The 19,010-nt window shown below is 62.1% G+C and overlaps 1 protein-coding gene across 1 annotated transcript in view; it reads left to right on the forward strand.

Moving 5' to 3' along the window:
* The window catches only part of SAMD11 (sterile alpha motif domain containing 11), a 19,756-nt gene continuing 746 nt past the window's right edge, over positions 1-19,010 (forward strand). Inside the window, exons 1-13 of the mRNA XM_070384983.1 lie at positions 1-860; positions 1,962-2,053; positions 5,295-5,476; positions 6,833-6,883; positions 10,737-10,861; positions 13,756-13,845; positions 14,021-14,155; positions 16,069-16,231; positions 17,213-17,328; positions 17,545-17,623; positions 17,709-18,223; positions 18,452-18,576; positions 18,880-18,990. Of these exons, the coding sequence (XP_070241084.1) occupies positions 344-860; positions 1,962-2,053; positions 5,295-5,476; positions 6,833-6,883; positions 10,737-10,861; positions 13,756-13,845; positions 14,021-14,155; positions 16,069-16,231; positions 17,213-17,328; positions 17,545-17,623; positions 17,709-18,223; positions 18,452-18,576; positions 18,880-18,990 (2,301 nt within the window). The 5' untranslated portion in view covers positions 1-343. The remainder of the gene's footprint in view (positions 861-1,961; positions 2,054-5,294; positions 5,477-6,832; positions 6,884-10,736; positions 10,862-13,755; positions 13,846-14,020; positions 14,156-16,068; positions 16,232-17,212; positions 17,329-17,544; positions 17,624-17,708; positions 18,224-18,451; positions 18,577-18,879; positions 18,991-19,010) is intronic.

A 19,010-nucleotide genomic window follows, 5' to 3' on the forward strand; every position in this document is an offset into this window, starting at 1 on the left:
TCGGCCCCGCGGGCGCAGCAGCGAGCCGGGCGCCCGGCCGCCCCAGGGGGCGCGGGCGCAGGTGGCCCAGCGCCCAGTGGAGCCCCAAGGCCCTGGAGCTGCGGCGCTGGGCAGGTCGATCAGGGATCGATAGAGCTCCGGCAGCACCATGTCTCGGGCGGCAGAGGCCCTGCCAGCCGGACGGGCAGCGGTCCGAGGTGGCCCGGCCGGGGCGCAGTAGCGGGGAGGGCGGGTGTGCAGCCGGGAGGCTCCAGAGCCCCGGCCCTCGAGACCCAACTCCAGCCTGGGCCGGAACAAGTTGCGCCGGCGGCGGAGGGCCAGGCTGCAGGAACACAGGCCCACCATGCCGGCGGTCAAGAAGGAGCTACCCGGCCGCGAAGACCTCGCTCTGGCTCTGGCCACCTTCCACCCGACCCTGGCAGCGTTGCCACTGCCGCCGCTGCCTGGCTACCTGGCGCCACTACCCGCCGCGGCCGCCCTGCCCCCGGCAGCCTCGCTACCAGCCGCGACAGCGGGCTACGAGGCGCTGTTGGCCCCGCCGCTCCGTGCCCCTCGCGCCTACCTGAGCCTGCATGAGGCCGCCCCGCACCTCCACCTGCCCAGAGACCCTCTGGCCCTCGAGCGCTTTTCGGCCACTGCGGCCGCGGCACCGGATTTCCAGCCGCTGCTGGACAACGGCGAGCCCTGCATCGAGGTGGAGTGCGGCGCCAACCGCGCGCTGCTCTACGTGCGCAAACTCTGCCAGGGCAGCAAGGGTCCGTCCATCCGCCACCGCGGCGAGTGGCTCACACCCAACGAGTTCCAGTTCGTCAGCGGCCGCGAGACGGCCAAGGACTGGAAACGCAGCATCCGCCACAAAGGTGCGGCCGCCGTGGGGGCGCGGACCGCTCCGGTCCCTCCCCTCTGCTCCCTGAGGACCCGTGGGTCCGGATCCCCCTCGTCTGCCACCTGGGAGACTCCAGTTCTGCCTAGAGAGGGCGCTGCGACTCTGGGGCCGCCGCAGGGACACCCCCTTCCCCCAAGCACGGTCGCCTTGTTGGACCCGGGCTGAGCGCCCTCGGCCTCCGTGGTCCCCCCCAGCGCTGGCCGCAGGAGCGGGCGGCTTTTTCTGCCCGGAAGGTCTTTGCGGGATTCCTGGGCCTTCAGGCTCCGGGGAAGTTTACGGGAACTCGGGAGAGCGGGCGGGAGGCCAACTCGGCAGGATACTCCCCTCCGGGGTTGAGGAGCCACGGGTTCTGGCGGGAGTGGAGGGGCACAAGTGAGGCCGGGTGCGGACGCGCGCTGGTAGAGAGAACGGCAAGGTGCACGGGTGGCGCAGGCAGGTGGGGGCTGCGGGGGCGCGCGTCGGGGCGGGAGCGCGCGCGGAGCAGAGTGGCGGCAGAGCTGGGAGCAGTCTCTAGGGCTCCCGCAGGAGTCTGGCTCCAAGGCCGCGACGTGTGGGCGCCAGAGCGGGCATGCGGAGGGAGAAGGGGTGAGCGCCAGGCTAGGGGTGGGGGATAGTTAGAAAGTTAGGGACCCAGTCACGCTCGTCGACTCAGGGGCTCGTTGCTCCGCGGGGTCAAGCGCAGTCCCGGGTCCTGACAGCGCCGCTCACCTGCGCCGGGCCCGACCTCCACGGTCCAGCTCCGGATTCCCGGGGACCTGCTTGAAGAGGGTGGAGCGCGGGAGGAGGGGCGCGCGGAGGCTGGGGAGGAGGGGGGAGAGACCGCCCTGCGTCAGGGGAGGGCGCTCGCCGGATCTTGAATTCCGAGCTCTGCAGATCCCCGCGACGTCTGCGAGGGTGGGGTGGGCGGCGAGGCCGGGTGTGGGTTCGGAAGTTGGACGGAGGCGGGTGTTCATACTCGTGGCGGGAGGGAACCCGGCCTTGCCTCTGGCAGCGCCCCGGAAGCATGCCCGCGTGCCCGGCCCCACCTGTGCCCGGCCCCGCTCCCTTACCGGTCCTGCCTCGACTCTCCTCGCAGGGAAAAGTCTGAAGACGCTTATGTCCAAGGGGATCCTTCAGGTGCATCCTCCGATCTGCGACTGTCCCGGCTGTCGAATATCCTCCCCGGTGGTGAGATGTGGGAGAAAACCTGGGGCTTCAGGGCTTGTTTCTCCGCTGCGGAGCTTGGCCTATGTTTTCTAGAATCAGTCCTAACCTCAACTCTGCCAGTGGGCAGGAGGGAGCCCTCAGGGGCAAATAGAGGAGACAGCTTTGGTGGGTATGCTGGGGCATCAGACCCCATCCCCCTTGATTCAGAGCAGGGTCCTGCCTATCCTAAAGCGTCTCTTTGGGAGCCCGGGAGCTGCTTCTCCTGAGGTCCTGGGGACAGCCCATGGTGTGAAGGACTCCTCCCTGGACAGTGTCATCTGATCGGGGCCTGGGGACTTTGCCTTGTTACAGGTGTGTAACACCTTTGCCTTGTGTGGGGTGTGGGGGGAGCGCAGTTTCACCATGTCAGTTGGCCCAGCCTGGGAGAGGAGCTGGTCCTAAGGGGATACTTGTTACAGGATGTGACAGTGTCGGCCAGCCTGGATGGACTTTCTGGGGTGGCCACAGGCTTGGATGTGAGTGACCTGCATGTCTGGATGCCTAGGGCTGGAGCCCTGTGGGACAAGACCAGGGATGTCCAGGAATGTCTGAGGATACAGCCTGGTCTGGGGCACAGAAGGTGCAGTGTGGGCCTTGGTGTCAAGAGAACTGCAGCTAGAAGCTGGTGTGGGGCCTCCAGCCCAGTATAGAAGTCTGTTGAGCCCTCATTAGCCTGGGGGTTGGGGTGAGCAGGAGAGCTGGGGCCTGTGCCTGCCCTGAAGCACTGCCTTCCCCCTTCCATGCCCTCCAGGCAGCAGTGGCTGGAGGCGCCATCTGAAAATCTTGTCTTGAGAGGGACAGTCTGAGCTCCTGGGGGAGAGCCCATGAGGACCACGGCTCCTGGCACCACTCAGCAGCCCCCTCTGCCAGGAAGGCCTGAAAGGACCCTGCAGGCAGCCTTCAGCTTGTTTACTTTGGACTGGTGGTAGGGCGGGGGCGGGGAAGTCTTGGATTCCTGGTGGGCCGTGGGGGTGGGCAAGCCAGGAAGCCACAGACAAACCTGTAAAGACACACAGGTTGGCCAGGGGAAGGGGACACAGCTGAGCCTCCCCACTTGCCCACCCCACACACTGTCTGGCTCGAGCTCATTGTACTCACAGGCAAGCCTGCATGCAGAGCCCCCCAGACAGAGCATGTGCGCAGGCAGCCTACCTTTGCTGAAAGCCACCACACCTGCCTGGGGCAGGAAGCCGAACTCCCTTTCACTTCTCAAGCAGTTGGTGCCAGAGAGGACACCCTTCAGGCTGGTCTGGGGCCTCTGCTCAGGCAGGAGGAACCCTCCCACCATCCCTTTCTGAAGGTCTCCCACGGGAGGGGGTGGGCAGGTGGACTGAGCCCAGCATCAGTCCCCTCTAAGACATTTCTTGACAGGAAGGACTGAGGAGCCAGTGCTTGGCTGGGACAGGGGCTTAGCACCCACTTCTTAAATCTGGGTGCTGAGCAAGGGTCAGCAGCTGAGGTCTCTGGTGTATGTGGGAGGCAGATGTGTCCCTGTCCTTGGTTCAGGTCAGGACTGCTCATCCTGGTCCCTCTTCCTTAACTCCCCACTACCAGAGCTGTTCCAGGCCACTGTACCTGGTATGGCCTTACCCAAGTGGCAGCCTCACTGCTCTGTTTCCCTCTCCTCATCCTTGTCCCACAGATGAGAAGTAAAGGGAAGTGCATGGAAACTTTTTCTTCAGAGAATAGTTTAGTTAAAGTGGAAAGGCAGGAGAGGAGGTCCTGGTGCTTGGCCTACAGCAGGCTAGAGAAGGGCAGAGCTGAGGGGCTTTGCAGCCAAGCACACTCCAGACAGGCCAGAGCTGCTGAAAACCCTGCCCCCCAGAGCCTGGCCGGAAGAGGCATGGGGCCGTTAGTCACCCCCTCTGCCTCCCTGCCTCACTGAAGCTCTGCTGTCACTGGTATAGCTTGGAGCCAAGGCCAGGGGCGCCCCCGTTTCATCTCGTAGGCCTACCCGCAACTTCACTGCTGCCTCCAACCCACCTTCCCCAGTGCTGCCCACTCTCTCACTGGGTGTGTTGAAGAGAGGACCATGGGACACCTCTTGGGTGGATTTGTGAGGGCAGGTGTGGCAGACTGTGGCTCCCTGACCCTGTCAGGGGCACTGCCCAAATCTGGGACTGGGGTGGGCCATGTGTCTGGAGGTGAGGCTGGTCTGGATCTGAAGAGAACCTCTTCTCTGGAGGATAGGGCTGTGGCGGCCACACACTGCTGCTCTTCAGATCCAGGGGGACACTCTGTGGGGAGGGGCGAAACCCCCCTGGATACCTTCCTCCCCAAGCTCCTGCGTATAATGGGGACAAAATTATCCTGGCCACAGGAGGGAGGAGTCCTAGAAGGCCTCAGTCACTGAAAAGATGAGAGAGAATTAGATAATTCCAAGGTCCCTGCCACCATCCTGAACCAGTAGTTAATAAATAAGAAAAAGCCTCCAGCCCACCAGAAAACGGGAGCTCTTCTTCCCTGGGGTGGCAGGACCTGCAGACACCAGCGGGTGCCATGCTATGCAGGGCCCTGGCCCAGCATGTTTGCAGGCTCTGGGCCCTTCTGTGGAGGCTCTGCTCCCTGCTCACACTGGGAGCAGGGGAAAGGTGCACCTCGTAGAAAAACCCTGAATCTCGTAGTTCCTGACCAAGGGGATCAGTCCCACCAGGGCGCATAGAACAAAGGGCCTTGGCTGCCAGACGACCTGTGAGCCAAAGGTCTGCAATTTACAAGGGGTCAGCCCCAGACTCCAGGCTTCAGACACCCCTGAGCTGGGCTTCATTTGGCACTAAGCATCGAAAGTGGGCTTGGCATGGGTAGGGGTTCACACAGAGTCTGAGTGGGATTGCCAGGCAGACATGCACGCAGAGGTAACTGCACGGGGTCAGGACACACAGCGTCCTGCGGGTGCTCGCAGCCCTTTAGGGGCTGGGAACGCTGGGTTGGTCCCCAGCAGGCGTCCACACACAGGCCGATCACCTGTGGAGGGGCTGGGCCGAGTGTGGAGTCTGGACAGGGCAGTGCCCATACGCTTACTCCTGAGCCCCGATCAGGGTGGAGTGGAAGGCAGTCTCTGGATGGGTTTGTGAAGGAAGACTTGCCTCCCTGCTCTTGTCTTGGCCTCTGGCCTGTTGTGAGTGTCCTAGAGGGCTGGAGGCCCCTCTGCTGTAGGTGGGGGCGCCCAGGAGGCTGAGCAACACGGTTTGGCTTAAGCTTCCTCTCCTCCCTCCCTGTTCAGAACCGGGGGCGGCTGGCAGAGAAGAGGACAGTTGCCCTGCCCCCTGCCCGGATCCTGAAGAAGGAGCTTACCCCCAGCTTCTCAGCCAGTGATGGCGACAGCGACGGGAGTGGTCCGGCCTGTGGGCAGCGGCTGGGCTTGAAGCAGGAGGACGAGCCGCATGTCCATATCATGAAGAGAAGGTGCTAAAGGGACCAGGAAGGGAGGGCACGCAGGCTCTGGCGGGGGTGGGGACTTCAGGCGGCGGAAGGCTAGGTCAGACCTAGAGGTGGAGAGCCTTTGCCCTGAGGACAGGGCCCCAGCTTAGCTTCTATCCTCTCCGTGGACGCTGACAGCTGCCGCAGGTGAAACAAAGCCTGGACTCCCAGGGACATGCCTCAGGACCACTGTGAACCTGCCTTGCCCCCACCTGGGGCCGAGTGCCAGGCCAGGACTCAGTGGCATCATTGAGGAGCAGGCACCACCAATAGTCATGGCCAGAGCAGGCCAGGGAGAGTCCATGTGGCCTATGTGAGGAGGGTCAGAGCTGCTGGGTTGAAGAAGGAGAAAGGCTCTTGGAGGAAAGTCTCATGGCACCACAGCCAGGCAGGGAGGAGGGAGCTGCATGGATCCTCATGGGAGCACCCCTGACACTCACACTCCCTCTCTTTGGAGTGGCCACTGCCTTGGCTCCTTACTCTCTCCCCCAGGCTTGGGGCCACCATTCCTGACCTCCTGGCAGAAGCCTCTCCCTCTGCCCACTCACCTCTTTTTCCATCCATCTGTCCATCCATTGTCGTCTGTCCAGCATAGCATATGTATCCCCAGAATTTCCAGGCCTTTCTCCTGCTCAGTCTTTTAGCATATTCTAATTTCTCCTACCCTAACCCTCTTGGACACCAGAGAGCCCCCCTCCCAGCCCCCACTCCCACTTGTGCTGAGGGAAAGCACCGCGTGGGCCTGCCACCAGCCTCCCTCAGCCCGGGGGTCTTCTCAGGGACACTGCTGTGGGTGAGAGGGTGGGCACAGCACAGAGCTGTTTGCTTGCTTGACCCCTCCTATCTCTGCTGTGTGACTGTCACTTTCAGGAGGCGGCTTGGCAGCAGCTGGGACCCAGGGGCCACCACCGGAGCCAGTGGTGGTGGCCATGGGGTTCATTCCTCGACCTGGTTCCCAGCACCCCAGAGCAGCTCTAGCAACTAGGAATTTGGGTTCAGTCACACAAGGCACATGCAGAGGAAGTCACGGCCCCCACCCCTAGCACAAGTGGGGGCTCTGCTGGCGCCACACAAGAGGCAGAGATGTGGGACCTCAGTTCTGTCCTTCCCAGTTCCTTGTCTGGTGAGCCCTGGAGCAGGCGCCTGCCCCGTGGGTCTGTCCTGGCTGCAGCCGCCAACGTGTTGAGCTGGTACCAGATGATGCTAGAGGCGGTTCTGAGCCAGCCCAGTTCCCTTGAGGCTGGCACTCCAGGGCAGACACAGGGCATGCCATGTACATTCTCTGCTGTCCACGTGCTGAGTTCTGGAGGCCACACTGACCCTCTGCTTCTCTCCTTGCAGAGTCCACACCCACTGGGACGTGAACATCTCCTTCCGAGAGACGTCCTGCAGGTAGGGCCGGGCCTGGGCCGGGCTTCCCTTACGTGTTGTGCACGGGCAGCACAGAGCCTTGTCGCTCCATGTCCTCTGGTTCTGACTCTAAATCCCTGCAGCCTCCCTCCCCTCCTCCTCCCCTTGGTCCGTGGTCTATTGTTGACTTCTGCCTAAGCTGTGACAGCAGCTCAGATATGGGTTCTGGGCCCAGCCCTGAAGCCAGAGTGTGCTCCCCCTCTCTCATGTGAGCCTATCTGCCCATAGATAAGGCCGTGCCTGCCCCCTCCCACTCTCCCAGAGACCTAACAGAATGTGAGAATGGTGATGTGCAAGTGGGGTCTTGAAGGACACAGGAGCTCACTAGGGAAACAGAGTGTCTACAGACATGGAGGAATGAGGGAAGGGATGTGCGAAGGGAGGAGGGGGAGCTGGCAGGCCTGTCTTAACTGGCCTTAGATACTGGGCCTGTTGGGCATTTTCCTTCAGGCAATGGGGAGCTACTGAAAGCTCTTGAGCAGAGAAGTGGTTGGTGTATGCTTTGACAAGGTCCTGCTGTAGGCCCCGTCGAGCAGGTTGGGGGTTTGCTCCAGTCCGTGGAGGGGCTGTAAATTCAAGCCATAGTAAGGAGATAAAAATGGGGAGACCTGATGTGGAGGTTGGGGGTGTTGGGGAGACCCAAGTCCCCCATCTCAGAAGGGCAGGGTGGAGCCCTGGCTGTGGTGTCTGGTCAGTGGGATCAAGTCTTAGCCCAGGGCTTCCAGGGAAGGCACAGGACAGGCCCAGCCGAGCAGGCAGTGGGCATCCAGTGCCTTCGGGCCCCTCTCACAGCCTGGCTCTGTGCCAGATGTGTTATTATTTATACTTCTGAGAATGTCTAGGTCCTGGAGCCAAATTACAATGAAAACGTCTTTAAACTTATTTCCACCTCATTTTGAAGTTGCCCGCTCAACTGATCATTTTTATGAACCGTCATGAATGTTGATGACATTTTATGAGCCTTTAACTTGGGAAGCTACATGAGAAATTGTCAGTAAGGCCTGTAGGGGAATCCCAGGCTGCTCTTTCCCTGCCTGCTGCCCCCTGATCACCCCAGCTGGCCGTGGGATGTGGGAGAGGGCCCGGGTGTCCAGACACAGTAAGAGGCCGGGTCCCAGTGTGTGGTAGACCCTCAAAACAGCTGCGATGATTGGATTTTACCAGAGGGGAGATTGGGGGGTTAGCCAACAGGACTTACAGACGATCTGCCCCCCACCTCGCCCTGCTGTGGCACCCCGGCGTCTGGCCAGGGAGGGCTGACCAAGCCCACAGCGCAGCTGCTTCACATACCCCTATCTCAGCTCTGCCTTTGTCTCTTCCTGGCTCCTTTTGGCCCCGTCCATGTGTCTTTCTGTCTCACGCTGCTGTCTGTCCTTCAGGCTCTGTCCATCTGTCTGTTTGCTGTTTCCATCCTTTCTGTCTATCCAGTAGTGCCTGACTTCATCCATCAGTCTTCATCTGTCTGTCTGTCCCTCAGTTCCACTCATCTATGCATTCACCCCCATCCCTCTGTCTGCCTGAGTCTGCCATAACCACTTGCCGGGTTGGAGCTCCCCCTTAAGCCCCGTGCATCCAGGGCAGCAGGCAGGAGATGTGGGCCCTGCCTTCCTGAGGCCCCTGAGCTGGCCAGGAGATGGACAAGGACTGGACAGTATACCAGGCACTGGAGGGGCTCCTCATGGGGAGAAAGAGTCTGACGGTTCACACATTTTTTTAAAAATAATTTTATTTAATTATTTCTGGCTCTGCTGGGTCTTGGTTATACAGGCTACTCTCCAGTCGTAGCGCTCGGGCTTCTCAGTGCAGTGGCTTCTGCTACAGAGCATGGGCTCTAGGGTGTGCAGGCTTCAGTAGCTGCCGCATGTGGGCTCAGCAGTTGTAGTTCCTGGGCTCCAGAGCGCAGGCTTAGTAGTTATGGCACATGTTGCCCATAGCACGTGGGATCTTTCCAGACCAAGGATCAAACCTATGTCTCCTGCATTGGGAGGCAGATTCTTTACCACTGAGCCACCAGGGAAGCCCTCTTCATGGTTCTTTGCATAAAACCCGGCATAATTTGTTCAGTGAACAACCGAGTGTCCACACAGGTTTTCCGGGGCCAGGCCATGCTGTCTTGGAGCTCATGGGGCGAGCCCCCAAGGCAGGAAGTGGAGGTTTGATGTGTGGGCTGTCTTGATTCCCACAAGGCATCACCTCCGTGGAGCCGCAGCACCACCTGAGTGTCTGAATGAGCAGCTGAAAGAGTTACTGGCCACGGCGGTGGTGAGCGCTGAACCCCAGTCCCTGTGTAAGCACTCAGCTGAGGATTCACGGGAAACAAATGAACGGGCCTGATCCCACCTTAAGTCTCTGGGGGCTGGTCCACCTCCTGCAGGAGTCCTGGGGGCGTCAAAAGGAGGTTCTCTCAAGGGAGAACTCGGGCAGCAGCAGTCCTGGCACCAGGCACCCCTACCCCTCCCTGATGCTGAGGACAGCACTTCTCTCTTCCACCCCTGCCCCCTGCATTGATGAGGATGATAGAGAGGATGAGAATTGCTGCCAATTAATCCCATAAAGTACTTACTCCCACCCCACCTGCCCTCTTGTTTGCATGGCGGGGGGTTGGGGGGGGCTTCCCTTCTCCAGGGAGAGGGGTTGGGGGTGGGGAGAGAGCTTGCATCAGGGTCTCCCAGCGGCTCTAGAGCCCAGCCCTGGAGGCTTTGGTGCTGAAACTGATCTGCTTAGGGGCCAGCTCTGGATTAGCCTGCTCCGGCCACCCCGGCCAGAGCGGGGCCGGCGGGGGCGGGGGGGGGCGCCTGGGGGTTATTTAATGAGGTTTAAGGTTGGTTCCCAGGTCACTTGGTGGAGGCCCCCCTTGAGGTGGCCCAGCCAGGAGGCTGCTCCATTACAGGTGGGCTGGGGAGCAAGGGTGCTGGGGAGGGATGTGCCGCAGGGTGGGCTGGGGTCCCTCCCTGCTCCTCTTCTGTCCTGTCCTGACTTCCTGCCACTCCAACTGCGTCTGGGAGGTGGCAGGGGCCCTTCTCTGTGCTAACAGAGATGCTCTCAGAACCCCAAGGGCAAATGCCGTGGGGGCCATTCCCTCCCTCTTTTGTCTGGGGTTCTGTGATATAGGCAGTGAGCTGATTTAACAGGAAGAGCAAAGACAGAATGAAATTAAATTCCTGTTTATCCCAAGGTTCTTGATGGGGAGCCCTGAGAAGAGCAGTGTGTCCTGAGCAGAGGCACACTGGTGACTGCGGTGTGCATGTGTCTGTGTGTGTCTGCAGGTCCGTGTGAGTGTGTGCGCGCACGCCCATGTATGGCCCTGCATGGGCACACAGCTCATTGGCTGCAGAGTTTGGTCTCAACCTTAGTTTCTGGATTTGAAAAAGCTGAGGGTCCGTGGGTGGTTGGAAGTTTTAGTTGCAATAGCAGTATATGCACAGGAGCAAGGGCTGGGTCCACGTGTCCTCTCTGGCAGCCTTGGGCCGGCCCTAGTGGGACCTGGCTGCCCCCCAGAGCAAGAAGCAAGGACAGTGGCCGGTCTCTCTGGAGAGAGCAGAGTCCGGACGGGGCCAACCCTGCACTCCACAGGACGACCCTCCCTGGGAGCAGCAGTGGGGCTGAGTACAAGGCTGCTGTGTTCAGCAGACACTTGGCAGGTCCTGGTGGTCCCAGGTGGGGCCTGCATAGGTCAGGGTGAGACTCCAGCACCCACGAGGAGACGGAGATGCTCACGGGAATGGTGTGCAAGAGGTGTTGTCACACTCAATGTCCCCTGGGCCATGCATGCTCACACTCAGGCTCAGCCAGGAGCCCCGAGGGGTCTCACCTTCCCTGTCTTGCTTCGCTGCAGCCAGGACAGTGACCTTCCCACCCTCATATCCAGTGTGCATCGCAGCCGCCACCTCGTTATGCCTGAGCATCAGAGCCGCTGTGAATTCCAGAGAGGCAGCGTGGAAATAGGCCTGGGAGCCGCAGGTAAGGAGCCAGGGCAGTGCTGGGTGAAGCAGGGCTGCCAGGCTGCGCAGAGCAGCGTGAGGACAGCCGCCTTGCAGCCTCCCTGCGTCTCTGCTCAGCGGCTCTGGATGCCGCCACCCCCAGCAGACTTGGCGGGCAGCCAGGGAGGCCAGCGGAGGAGGAGGCGGGAGGTGGCGAAGCCGGCTGTCCCCCGGGGCTCCGTGTGATGGTAATTGTGTTAATCCCAGCCAGCCGGGCAGACAGGAGGCGGAGGCGGTGGCTCCACTGTGGCTGCTGCTGGGGTGGGCTTGGAGTGGCCAGAGGCCACAGCTATCCCCTGCTCTCGGGGACAGATAGAGGCAGGACAGTCAGGGACCGCAGGCCTCAGGGAGGCGTACACCTGGGCACGGCTCCTGGATGGGCAGGGATGCGCTCTGCACACACCGACCCCAGAGCCAGGGCCCCGGGGAGAGAAGGGTCCACATCCTGAGAGAAGAGGGCTGGGGCAGGAGGGTGCTCGCCCGGGGCTCTGTCCCTGTGGAGGGCTAGCTCCTGGAGGCAACAAGAGCTCGGAGGGACGGGGCAGCTTGCTAAGCTTTGGCTGAAGGGGGCTCTGCATGCTGAGAGGAGCTGGCAGGGGTCCCTTTCTGCCCTATGGACCAGGGCAGACCCAGGAATTTCCCAGCAGTGGCTGCAGCTCTCAGGAAGGCTGGGCAGGGGGTGATCCATCCTGGGACCCCTGAGTACCCCCATCAGGCCCTCCAGGTGTGCCAGTGCCTGGGTAGTCCTCTGTTGGGGGTGGAGGGCAGCTGCTTCTGGAGCCGAGTTAGAGGCTCTGAGCAGGCAGCTGATAAAAATCTAATTGCCCCATCGATCGAGTGAGCCTCCAGAGTCCCACAGTGATTGAGATATTCAGAGCCAGAGGGCTCCTCTGCTGCCTGCACACGCAGAGACCTCCTCATGGTGCCTGGCCTGAGTGCTTGTGTGCCCCGGGCCTGGCCAAAGGCTTGGGCTTCCACTTACACCCGTGTGACACGTGTGCGTCAAAGTGCCCTCATGTCTTCCTGCTGAGGTACAGGATCCGCATGTGAGCACTTCACGGGTCACAGTGATCTGTGTGAAGTGCCATGTGTCCTGTGTCTGGGTTTCATCCAGGTCCTGCCCTCTTCTTGGGACTCTAGTCCTCACCAGCTTCCATGTCTTTCTGCCAGCCCCTGGGTAGAGGCCTCGGCCTGTCCTCACCTCCTCCTCCCCAGGAGCACGTGTCAGCTCTGTGTTCACCTGAGCAGGAGGGGTCAGGGAGGACTGGGCTCGCGGTGGGCCCTGCAGACATCTCCTTACTGTATGTGTGTCTGTGAGTATATGCAGCCCTCATCAGGGACTGATGAGCCCCGGACCCCCATGGCAGGACCTCTCTAGGACCGTAGGCATGGGTCTCACTGTGGACCCACCTGCCACCCCCTCCCAAGCACCTCTGCCAGGCAGAGATGAGCCATCACCCCCCAAGAGAAAGGGGAGGGGGTCTTCCCACTGTGGAGAATAACTAGATCGAGGGAAGTGGAAGCCCTGGGGTATTCTCTGGGTCCCCAAGGGGTATGTGCAGGGTCAGGTGCAGGCAGCAGACGTGGACCCAGCCCTTCCCAGGCTTGGCACAGCTGGACGCTGCAGCCCTGGCGGTACTGCTGGCCAGAGGCTCTCTGCCTTCCTCAGGGGCTTCATGCTGGTTGAGCAACCCCTACCCATCCTACCAGGTCACTAAGGTAGGACCCTTTGTCTGGGTGGTGGGGACCTCGTCCTCGTCCCTCTCAGGGCAAGGTCTGGGGCTAGGCCACTGGGCCCAGGCCGGTGGCAGGAGGTGGCTGAGATCAATAAGTCATTAGCACCATTCTGTCAGCTGTAAAGTGGAGATTGATCGGCACTCCACTGCTGCACTTCCTCGCCTGATAAAAATGACAGATTAAGGGAATAAGAAAAAGGAATTAGGCTCTGGAGCTGACCGCAGGGTTTCTCAGGCTCCCCTTGCTGAGGTGTCATGGTGCGCCTGGGTCACTGAGGGGGTGGCCCCTTCACCCAGATGGCCTCATGAGGAGGGAGCGGGGCCAGGAGCACAGGATTTGGATTGGAAGCCGACACAATTGCTGAGCTGTTCCACAAAGACCTCCCAGACCTTAGGCTCAGGAGGGAGCCTGGCATCAGGGTGCCAGTGGCTGAGGTAGAGAAAGGCTGACTCCTGGGGACAGGAAAGAGGACTTTAGGATAGGGGTGGGGCGGGCTCTGGGCCACATGAGGGGCTGTGCACAGTGGGTGATGGGGTGCCCTTGGGCACTTAGCCCAGCTGGACAGGTAGTGTCCTTGGGCTTTCTGGGGGCAATGACGGGTGTGTCCTGGCAGGGAGGAACCCAGGAAGAATGGATGGGGCAGATGCACCTGACCTCCAGGGCCTGTGGCCTCTAGGAGGAGGTTGGGCTAACCTGGCATGGGACCCTGCACTGCTGGTAGTCAGTCACCCCTGCCCCAGGAGGAGAGGTTGGTAAGGTGCGAAGAAGGGCTCCTTACTCTGCAGAGGAGGCTCGTCTGGCAGGTGGGAGCAGCATGGTGCCTGTGGGGTCCTGAGTTGCTGCCTGAGGCCATAACCATGCATCTCCCATCACATCTACACACATGCAGTCCAGAGCCCAGGTCTGGACTGTCCCATTCCCTCACTCTGACCCAACCCTGCTGGACTGGGCGAGGGTCAGAGGCACCTTGAACCTGGCCAGGACCCATAGGCACCCCTGAGTGATGAGAGCTATGGTTCTGGGCTGAGCTGGAGCTGGGCCGGCATTGAGGCCGGTACTGGGGTGGGCCGGAGCTGTTCCTATCCAGGCCTCTCCAAGGCCTGAACACAGGATGGGGTTCACTCTGCCCTCTCCCAGGTGACCTGTTGGGCAAGAGGCTGGGTCGCTCCCCCCACATCAGCAGTGACTGCCCTTTGGAGAAGAAGGCCCGAAGCAAGTCTCCTCAAGGTGTGGGCTTTACCCCGGGGGGTGAGGGAACAGCTACTGGAGAGGGAGGGGGACAGTCTGGACCCTCTGCTGGGCATAGTCAGCCAGCAGCAGATTCTAAGAGGGGAGCCCCTGCTTCTCTCCCTCAGCAGTGTCTAAAGGGGAAGCCCCCCTCTCCTGTGTTTGCCCAACCCAGAGACTCTGTTGCTTCCGGAACTAGGGCCCAGCATGGCCCCCGAGGACCATTACCGCCGGCTGGTGTCCGCCCTGAGTGAGGCCAGCACCTTTGAGGACCCTCAGCGTCTCTACCACCTGGGCCTCCCCAGCCATGGTATGCTGCCCCACCCCAGGGCATCGTGGGTGTCCACAATGTGCTTTGGACTCGCCCTGTCCTGTTAGGTCTCTGCTCACCCTGAAAAGAGTGGCTGCTGACACCAAGGCTGGGATTGGATGCAGGTCTTTTGGCTCCTCAAGCCTTGAAAGCCCTTGTAGGTGGACAGTGAGGCCCACCTCCTCCTCCCTGCACCCAATACAGTGGCCTGTTTGGGTAGGTCTGGTAGGGAGGGTGGTCCCTCACCAATAAGTCTCCCGAAGGCCTCCCAGCAGGGCCTCAAATGGCCACTGCTGCTGCTGCTGCTGCTGCTAAGTCGCTTCAGTCGTGTCCGACTCTGTGTGACCCCATAGATGGCAGCCCACCAGGCTCCCCCATCCCTGGGATTCTCAAGGCAAGAACACTGGAGTGGGTTGCCATTTCCTTCTCCAAATGGCCACTGCCCACTGCCATTTCACAGAGGAGGAAGCTGCTTGGGGGATCTGAAGGGAGAGTGGGAGGTGGGGGTTTCACCAGGCCGACCCATCCCTCTCCAGCACATGCAGGTCCTTGTGGGTCCCCGCCCACCCCTGCCCCCATCTGAATGGTGTGGTCTGGATACTGTAGTCCTTCCTGACTCCACCTGCAGTCAGGGCAGAGTCTGTGCCAGACCCCTTCTCTGGAGGGTGGGGCCAGGAGCAGAGCAGCAGTCAGCCCCCTGAACGTCCACATGGATGTCTGTCCAGAAGCAGGATGGACAGCAGTTCAGGTTTGGTGGCCCAGCTTTCACTGGTGCTCAGGAGGAGCACCTGGAAGTCCCCCTACCACCACAGGGGCACCGTCTGGCACCCTGTCCAGCTGCACCCTGACCTTGCAGACCCCAGCCCAGGGGGAGTAGCTTGCCTTTCCTGGCTGGAGCTGGGTGAGGGGTGCTTGCTGGGAAAAGGGGCTGGATTTCCTCTCCTTACACAGGCACTGTCCCCCAGGGCAGTCAGGCACCGAGAGCCTGAATAATTCACCAAATGTTAATAATTTAAAAATCTTCCTTTTTAATTGCTTTCCCTGCCCTGCCTGGGGCCGGCTCCGCTGGCTGTGCGGGGGAGGGGCGCCGGCCGCCAGGAGCGGCGCGGAGCCGGGCTGTCAATCAGGCCTCCGCCTGCCGCCCCCGCCGGGAGCCGACGGTAAATAACCGAGGCCGCGGGCGGGCGGGGGCGCAGGGCCCTGCCGAGATCGATGCGGGCGGCCGCGCCGGCTGGGCTCTGCGGGCTGGCACCCAGCCCAGGGCAGGACCCACCTCCGCTTTTCGGGTAATTAATTTATAAACAGGCGGTGGCAGCGGAGCCGGCACAGTGGGGGGCTGCGTGGGGGGCGGGGAACTCTGAAGTCGGGGCCTGAGCTGGACAGAGGGCTGGGGGTGGAGAGCAGGGCGCCTAGACTGCGCAGTGAGCCCAGGTGTTACCTAGGAGAGGGCTGGAGACCTGCCCCAGCTCCTGGACTCCAGCCCCACTGCCCCCACACTCTAGCCTTTGCGTGACTCCTCCCTTCACGGGCGCTGCAGTCTGGCTCTTGGCAGTGTCAGTTCTTGTCGAAGTCAAGGTTCCTGAACTACCAGCCTTCCCTGTCCGGGCCTTTCCCTTTCTCCATCCCAACCACGTTTTGGTTCCTAACATCTCCACATCCCTTATAAATGCTCACCTGGCCCCCGTCCCAAGACCAGTCGGTGCAGCCAGGCACCTTGCCTAGGGATGTCTGGTGTCTGCCCTGCCCTGTGGCCTTCTGCTCATCTTTCTGCACCGGTGACCAACCAGCAGGATCTGGGAGAATAAGCTCCCAGTCTGCGTCCTTGGCCAATGTCCTGTTCTGAACAGGGTGAGGAACATGAGAGCCTGGTGGGGGCTGGCCTCTGGGTCACTGCTGGTGCCTACCCTCCCCAGATCTCCTGAGGGTCCGACAGGAGGTGGCGGCAGCAGCTGCGAGGAGCCCCAGTGGCCTGGAGGTCCACCTGCCCTCATCCACGGCAGGTCAGCGTCGGAAGCAGAGCCTGGCTCAGCACAGAGACGCCACCGGCCCAGCTGGCGCCCCGTCCTTCTCAGAGAGGTATCAGGGTGCCTGCATTTCAGAGAGGCCCCTACATTTCCTGTGCTGGCTTCTGAGCTAGAGAGCTGCAGGTGGCAGACCCATCAGCTGGTGTCTGCAGGTCAAGTCCACAGCCCGCATCTCCCCATCCCAGCCGCACAGCCAGAGTCCTCAGTGGACCTGGCGCTGTGCTTGGGCCTAGATTGGCGGCCTGCTCTGCAGCAGCAACGTAATGCCCCCTCAGCCAGGCAGAGGACCAGGGGAACATTCTCGGGGTAGGCTGGGGATGACCGCCCCTCTGGGTGGGGTGTCTTTCTGTTGAGCAGCTGTGGGGCTGAATCCAGGGGCCCCTGAGACAGCTGAGGGCTTTGCTTCCCCAACAGGGAGGTGAGGGGGAGCAGCACGAGGTCTGGCAGCCCCGAGGTCGAGGTCGGGGGAGGGCTGAGGAAGGGGAGAACCCCGCAGCAGCACCGACTCAGACACTGGAGCTGCTGGCTGCACGGAAGAGCCCCCCAGGCTTGTAGGGGCCGGGAGACTCCAGGCAGGGGCGGGGGCTGGAGGACTTTGCTCCCCTCCCCTCCCGCTGGGAGACCCCCCCTGCACCCCGGCGGTGTTCTCGGCAGCCGCCGCCTCCCGGACCATGGCTAATTGCGCCCGGTCTGCACAAGGTTGGCTGGGCTGGGCGGGGGCGGGGGCGGTAAAAGGAGGGCCAGGGCCGTGGGGCCAGGGGCTCCCGCGCGGTAATTACCGCCACAGTCGCCGCCGCCCGCCGGGCCAGCGCCTCCGCGCCGCCGCCGAGATTAATTGGCGCCGCCAGCGGGGGCAGGGACGACCGGAGCCGGGGCGGGCGCACATCGACCGCCCGCGGGGCCGGCAATTAGCAGAGGCGGCCAGAGCGGGGGCCGCGGGGGCTGGGGCAGCAATTCCGGGAAGGAGGGGGCCCAAGCCTGCGGCGCGCGTGGCCCAGCAGTCCACAGGGAGCTTTCGCCCTGCCGCCCACAGGGAGCTGTCGCAACCGCCCCCCTTGCTGTCGCCCCAGAATGCCCCACACATCGCTCTGGGCCCCCACCTCAGGCCCCCCTTTTTGGGGGTGCCCTCGGCCCTGTGCCAGACCCCAGGTGAGCAGTAGGCGGGTGTGCGATTCTGTCCCTTGGGCGCGGGGAGGGGCTGTTGGTGCGGGGCCATCGGGTATGTCTATTACCGAACCGGTGTCCATCAGTGCTCCCGGCGAACCCATCCCTGCCCTTGTTGAAGCCAAGGACAGACCAGGGCGGGCTTCGCTGGCCCTGGACCACTCGGCCACCCGGCCTCGTGGTCTGTCCCCTTCCCCCCAGGTTACGGCTTCCTGCCCCCTGCCCAGGCGGAGATGTTCGCCCGGCAGCAGGAGCTCCTGCGGAAGCAGAATCTGGCCCGGTATGTGCTTTGGCTGGGGGCGGGGACGGGGCGGAAGTGGCTCTGCGGAGCTGCCTGACCCCCTGCGGGCTGTCCCCACCGCCAGGCTGGAGATGTCAGCAGAGCTCTTGCGCCAGAAGGAGCTGGAGAGCTCGCACCGGCCACAACTGCTGGCGCCCGAGGCCGCCCTGCGCCCGCCGGACGGTGCTGAAGAGCTGCAGCGGCGCGGGGCCATGCTGGTGCTGAGACACAGCTCCGCACCGCTGCTGGCCCTGCCTCCCCAGGGCCCGCCGGGCCCCGGGCCCCCTACCCCACCCCGAGAGCCTGCCCGCCGAGCTCCTCGTAAAGGGGGCCCCAGCCCTGCCTCAGGCCGGCCCAATGAGTCCAAGGAGACAACGGGGGCTGGACTCTGGGCACCAGACGGTTCTGAAGATGAACCCCCCAAGGACTCAGACGGCGAGGACTCCGAGATGGTGGCTGCTGGAGGCCAGGCCCCCCACCCAGGCCAAGCCCCACCTGGAGGGGCCAGCTCTGAGGGGAAGGGTCTTCTCTCAGGGTCCATGCTGCCCCCTCCACTGCCCCTGGGCTTACCCTACACTGTCAGCCCCTTCTTCCACACAGGTGGGCACCGCCCCCCCAGCCTTCAGATCTTTCCTTGGGGTGGAAGGAGACCCATCCCCCTACGTCCCACCCAGGGTCTCAGGGAGGGTCTTCATGGGGAGAAAAGTTCCTTTCAGTCATCAAGCCAACATTTCTGAATAATTAGGGTGAGCAAAGGTCAGCAGACAGGGGTGGGGTCATAGAAAAGAGCTGGCCAGAGTCCTAGTAACACCATCCTCCCCAACTCAGGCACCATGGGGGGCCTCTTCATGGATGGGGAGGAGGCCACAGCCCCTGAGGACGTCAGCAAGTGGACAGTGGATGACGTCTGCAGCTTTGTGGGGGGCCTGTCTGGCTGTGGAGAATACGCACCGGTGAGGGGGCACCTGCCCAGGATGGTTCTGAGCCCTCCCATTCCCCTGCTGTGCTGCCCACCCCAGACTTCTCAAAGACTGGGGGAGGGAGGTCCTAGTGAATGCTCCTCCCTCCCCTTGTCAGTGCTTCTGCCTCCAGCATGGGCACATGCCCAACAGAGGACAATTTTCTTTCTTCTGACATTTTCCCCAAGTTGTACCACCAGGGTCTCTTGGCTCTGCTTTCTCTGGAGAGCGGAGGACACCCTAGGACACAGAGCCCCAGCACTCAGGCCCTGATACCGTGCCCCCGCCCCCTCCCAGGTTTTCAGAGAACAGGGGATTGACGGGGAGACCCTGCCCCTGCTGACGGAAGAACACCTCCTGACCACCATGGGGCTGAAGCTGGGGCCTGCTCTCAAGATCCGGGCCCAGGTGAGCACCTGAAAGGGGCA

This window comes from Bos mutus, chromosome 16, assembly GCF_027580195.1.
Source record: "Bos mutus isolate GX-2022 chromosome 16, NWIPB_WYAK_1.1, whole genome shotgun sequence".
In the NCBI taxonomy this organism is placed as follows: domain Eukaryota; kingdom Metazoa; phylum Chordata; class Mammalia; order Artiodactyla; family Bovidae; genus Bos; species Bos mutus.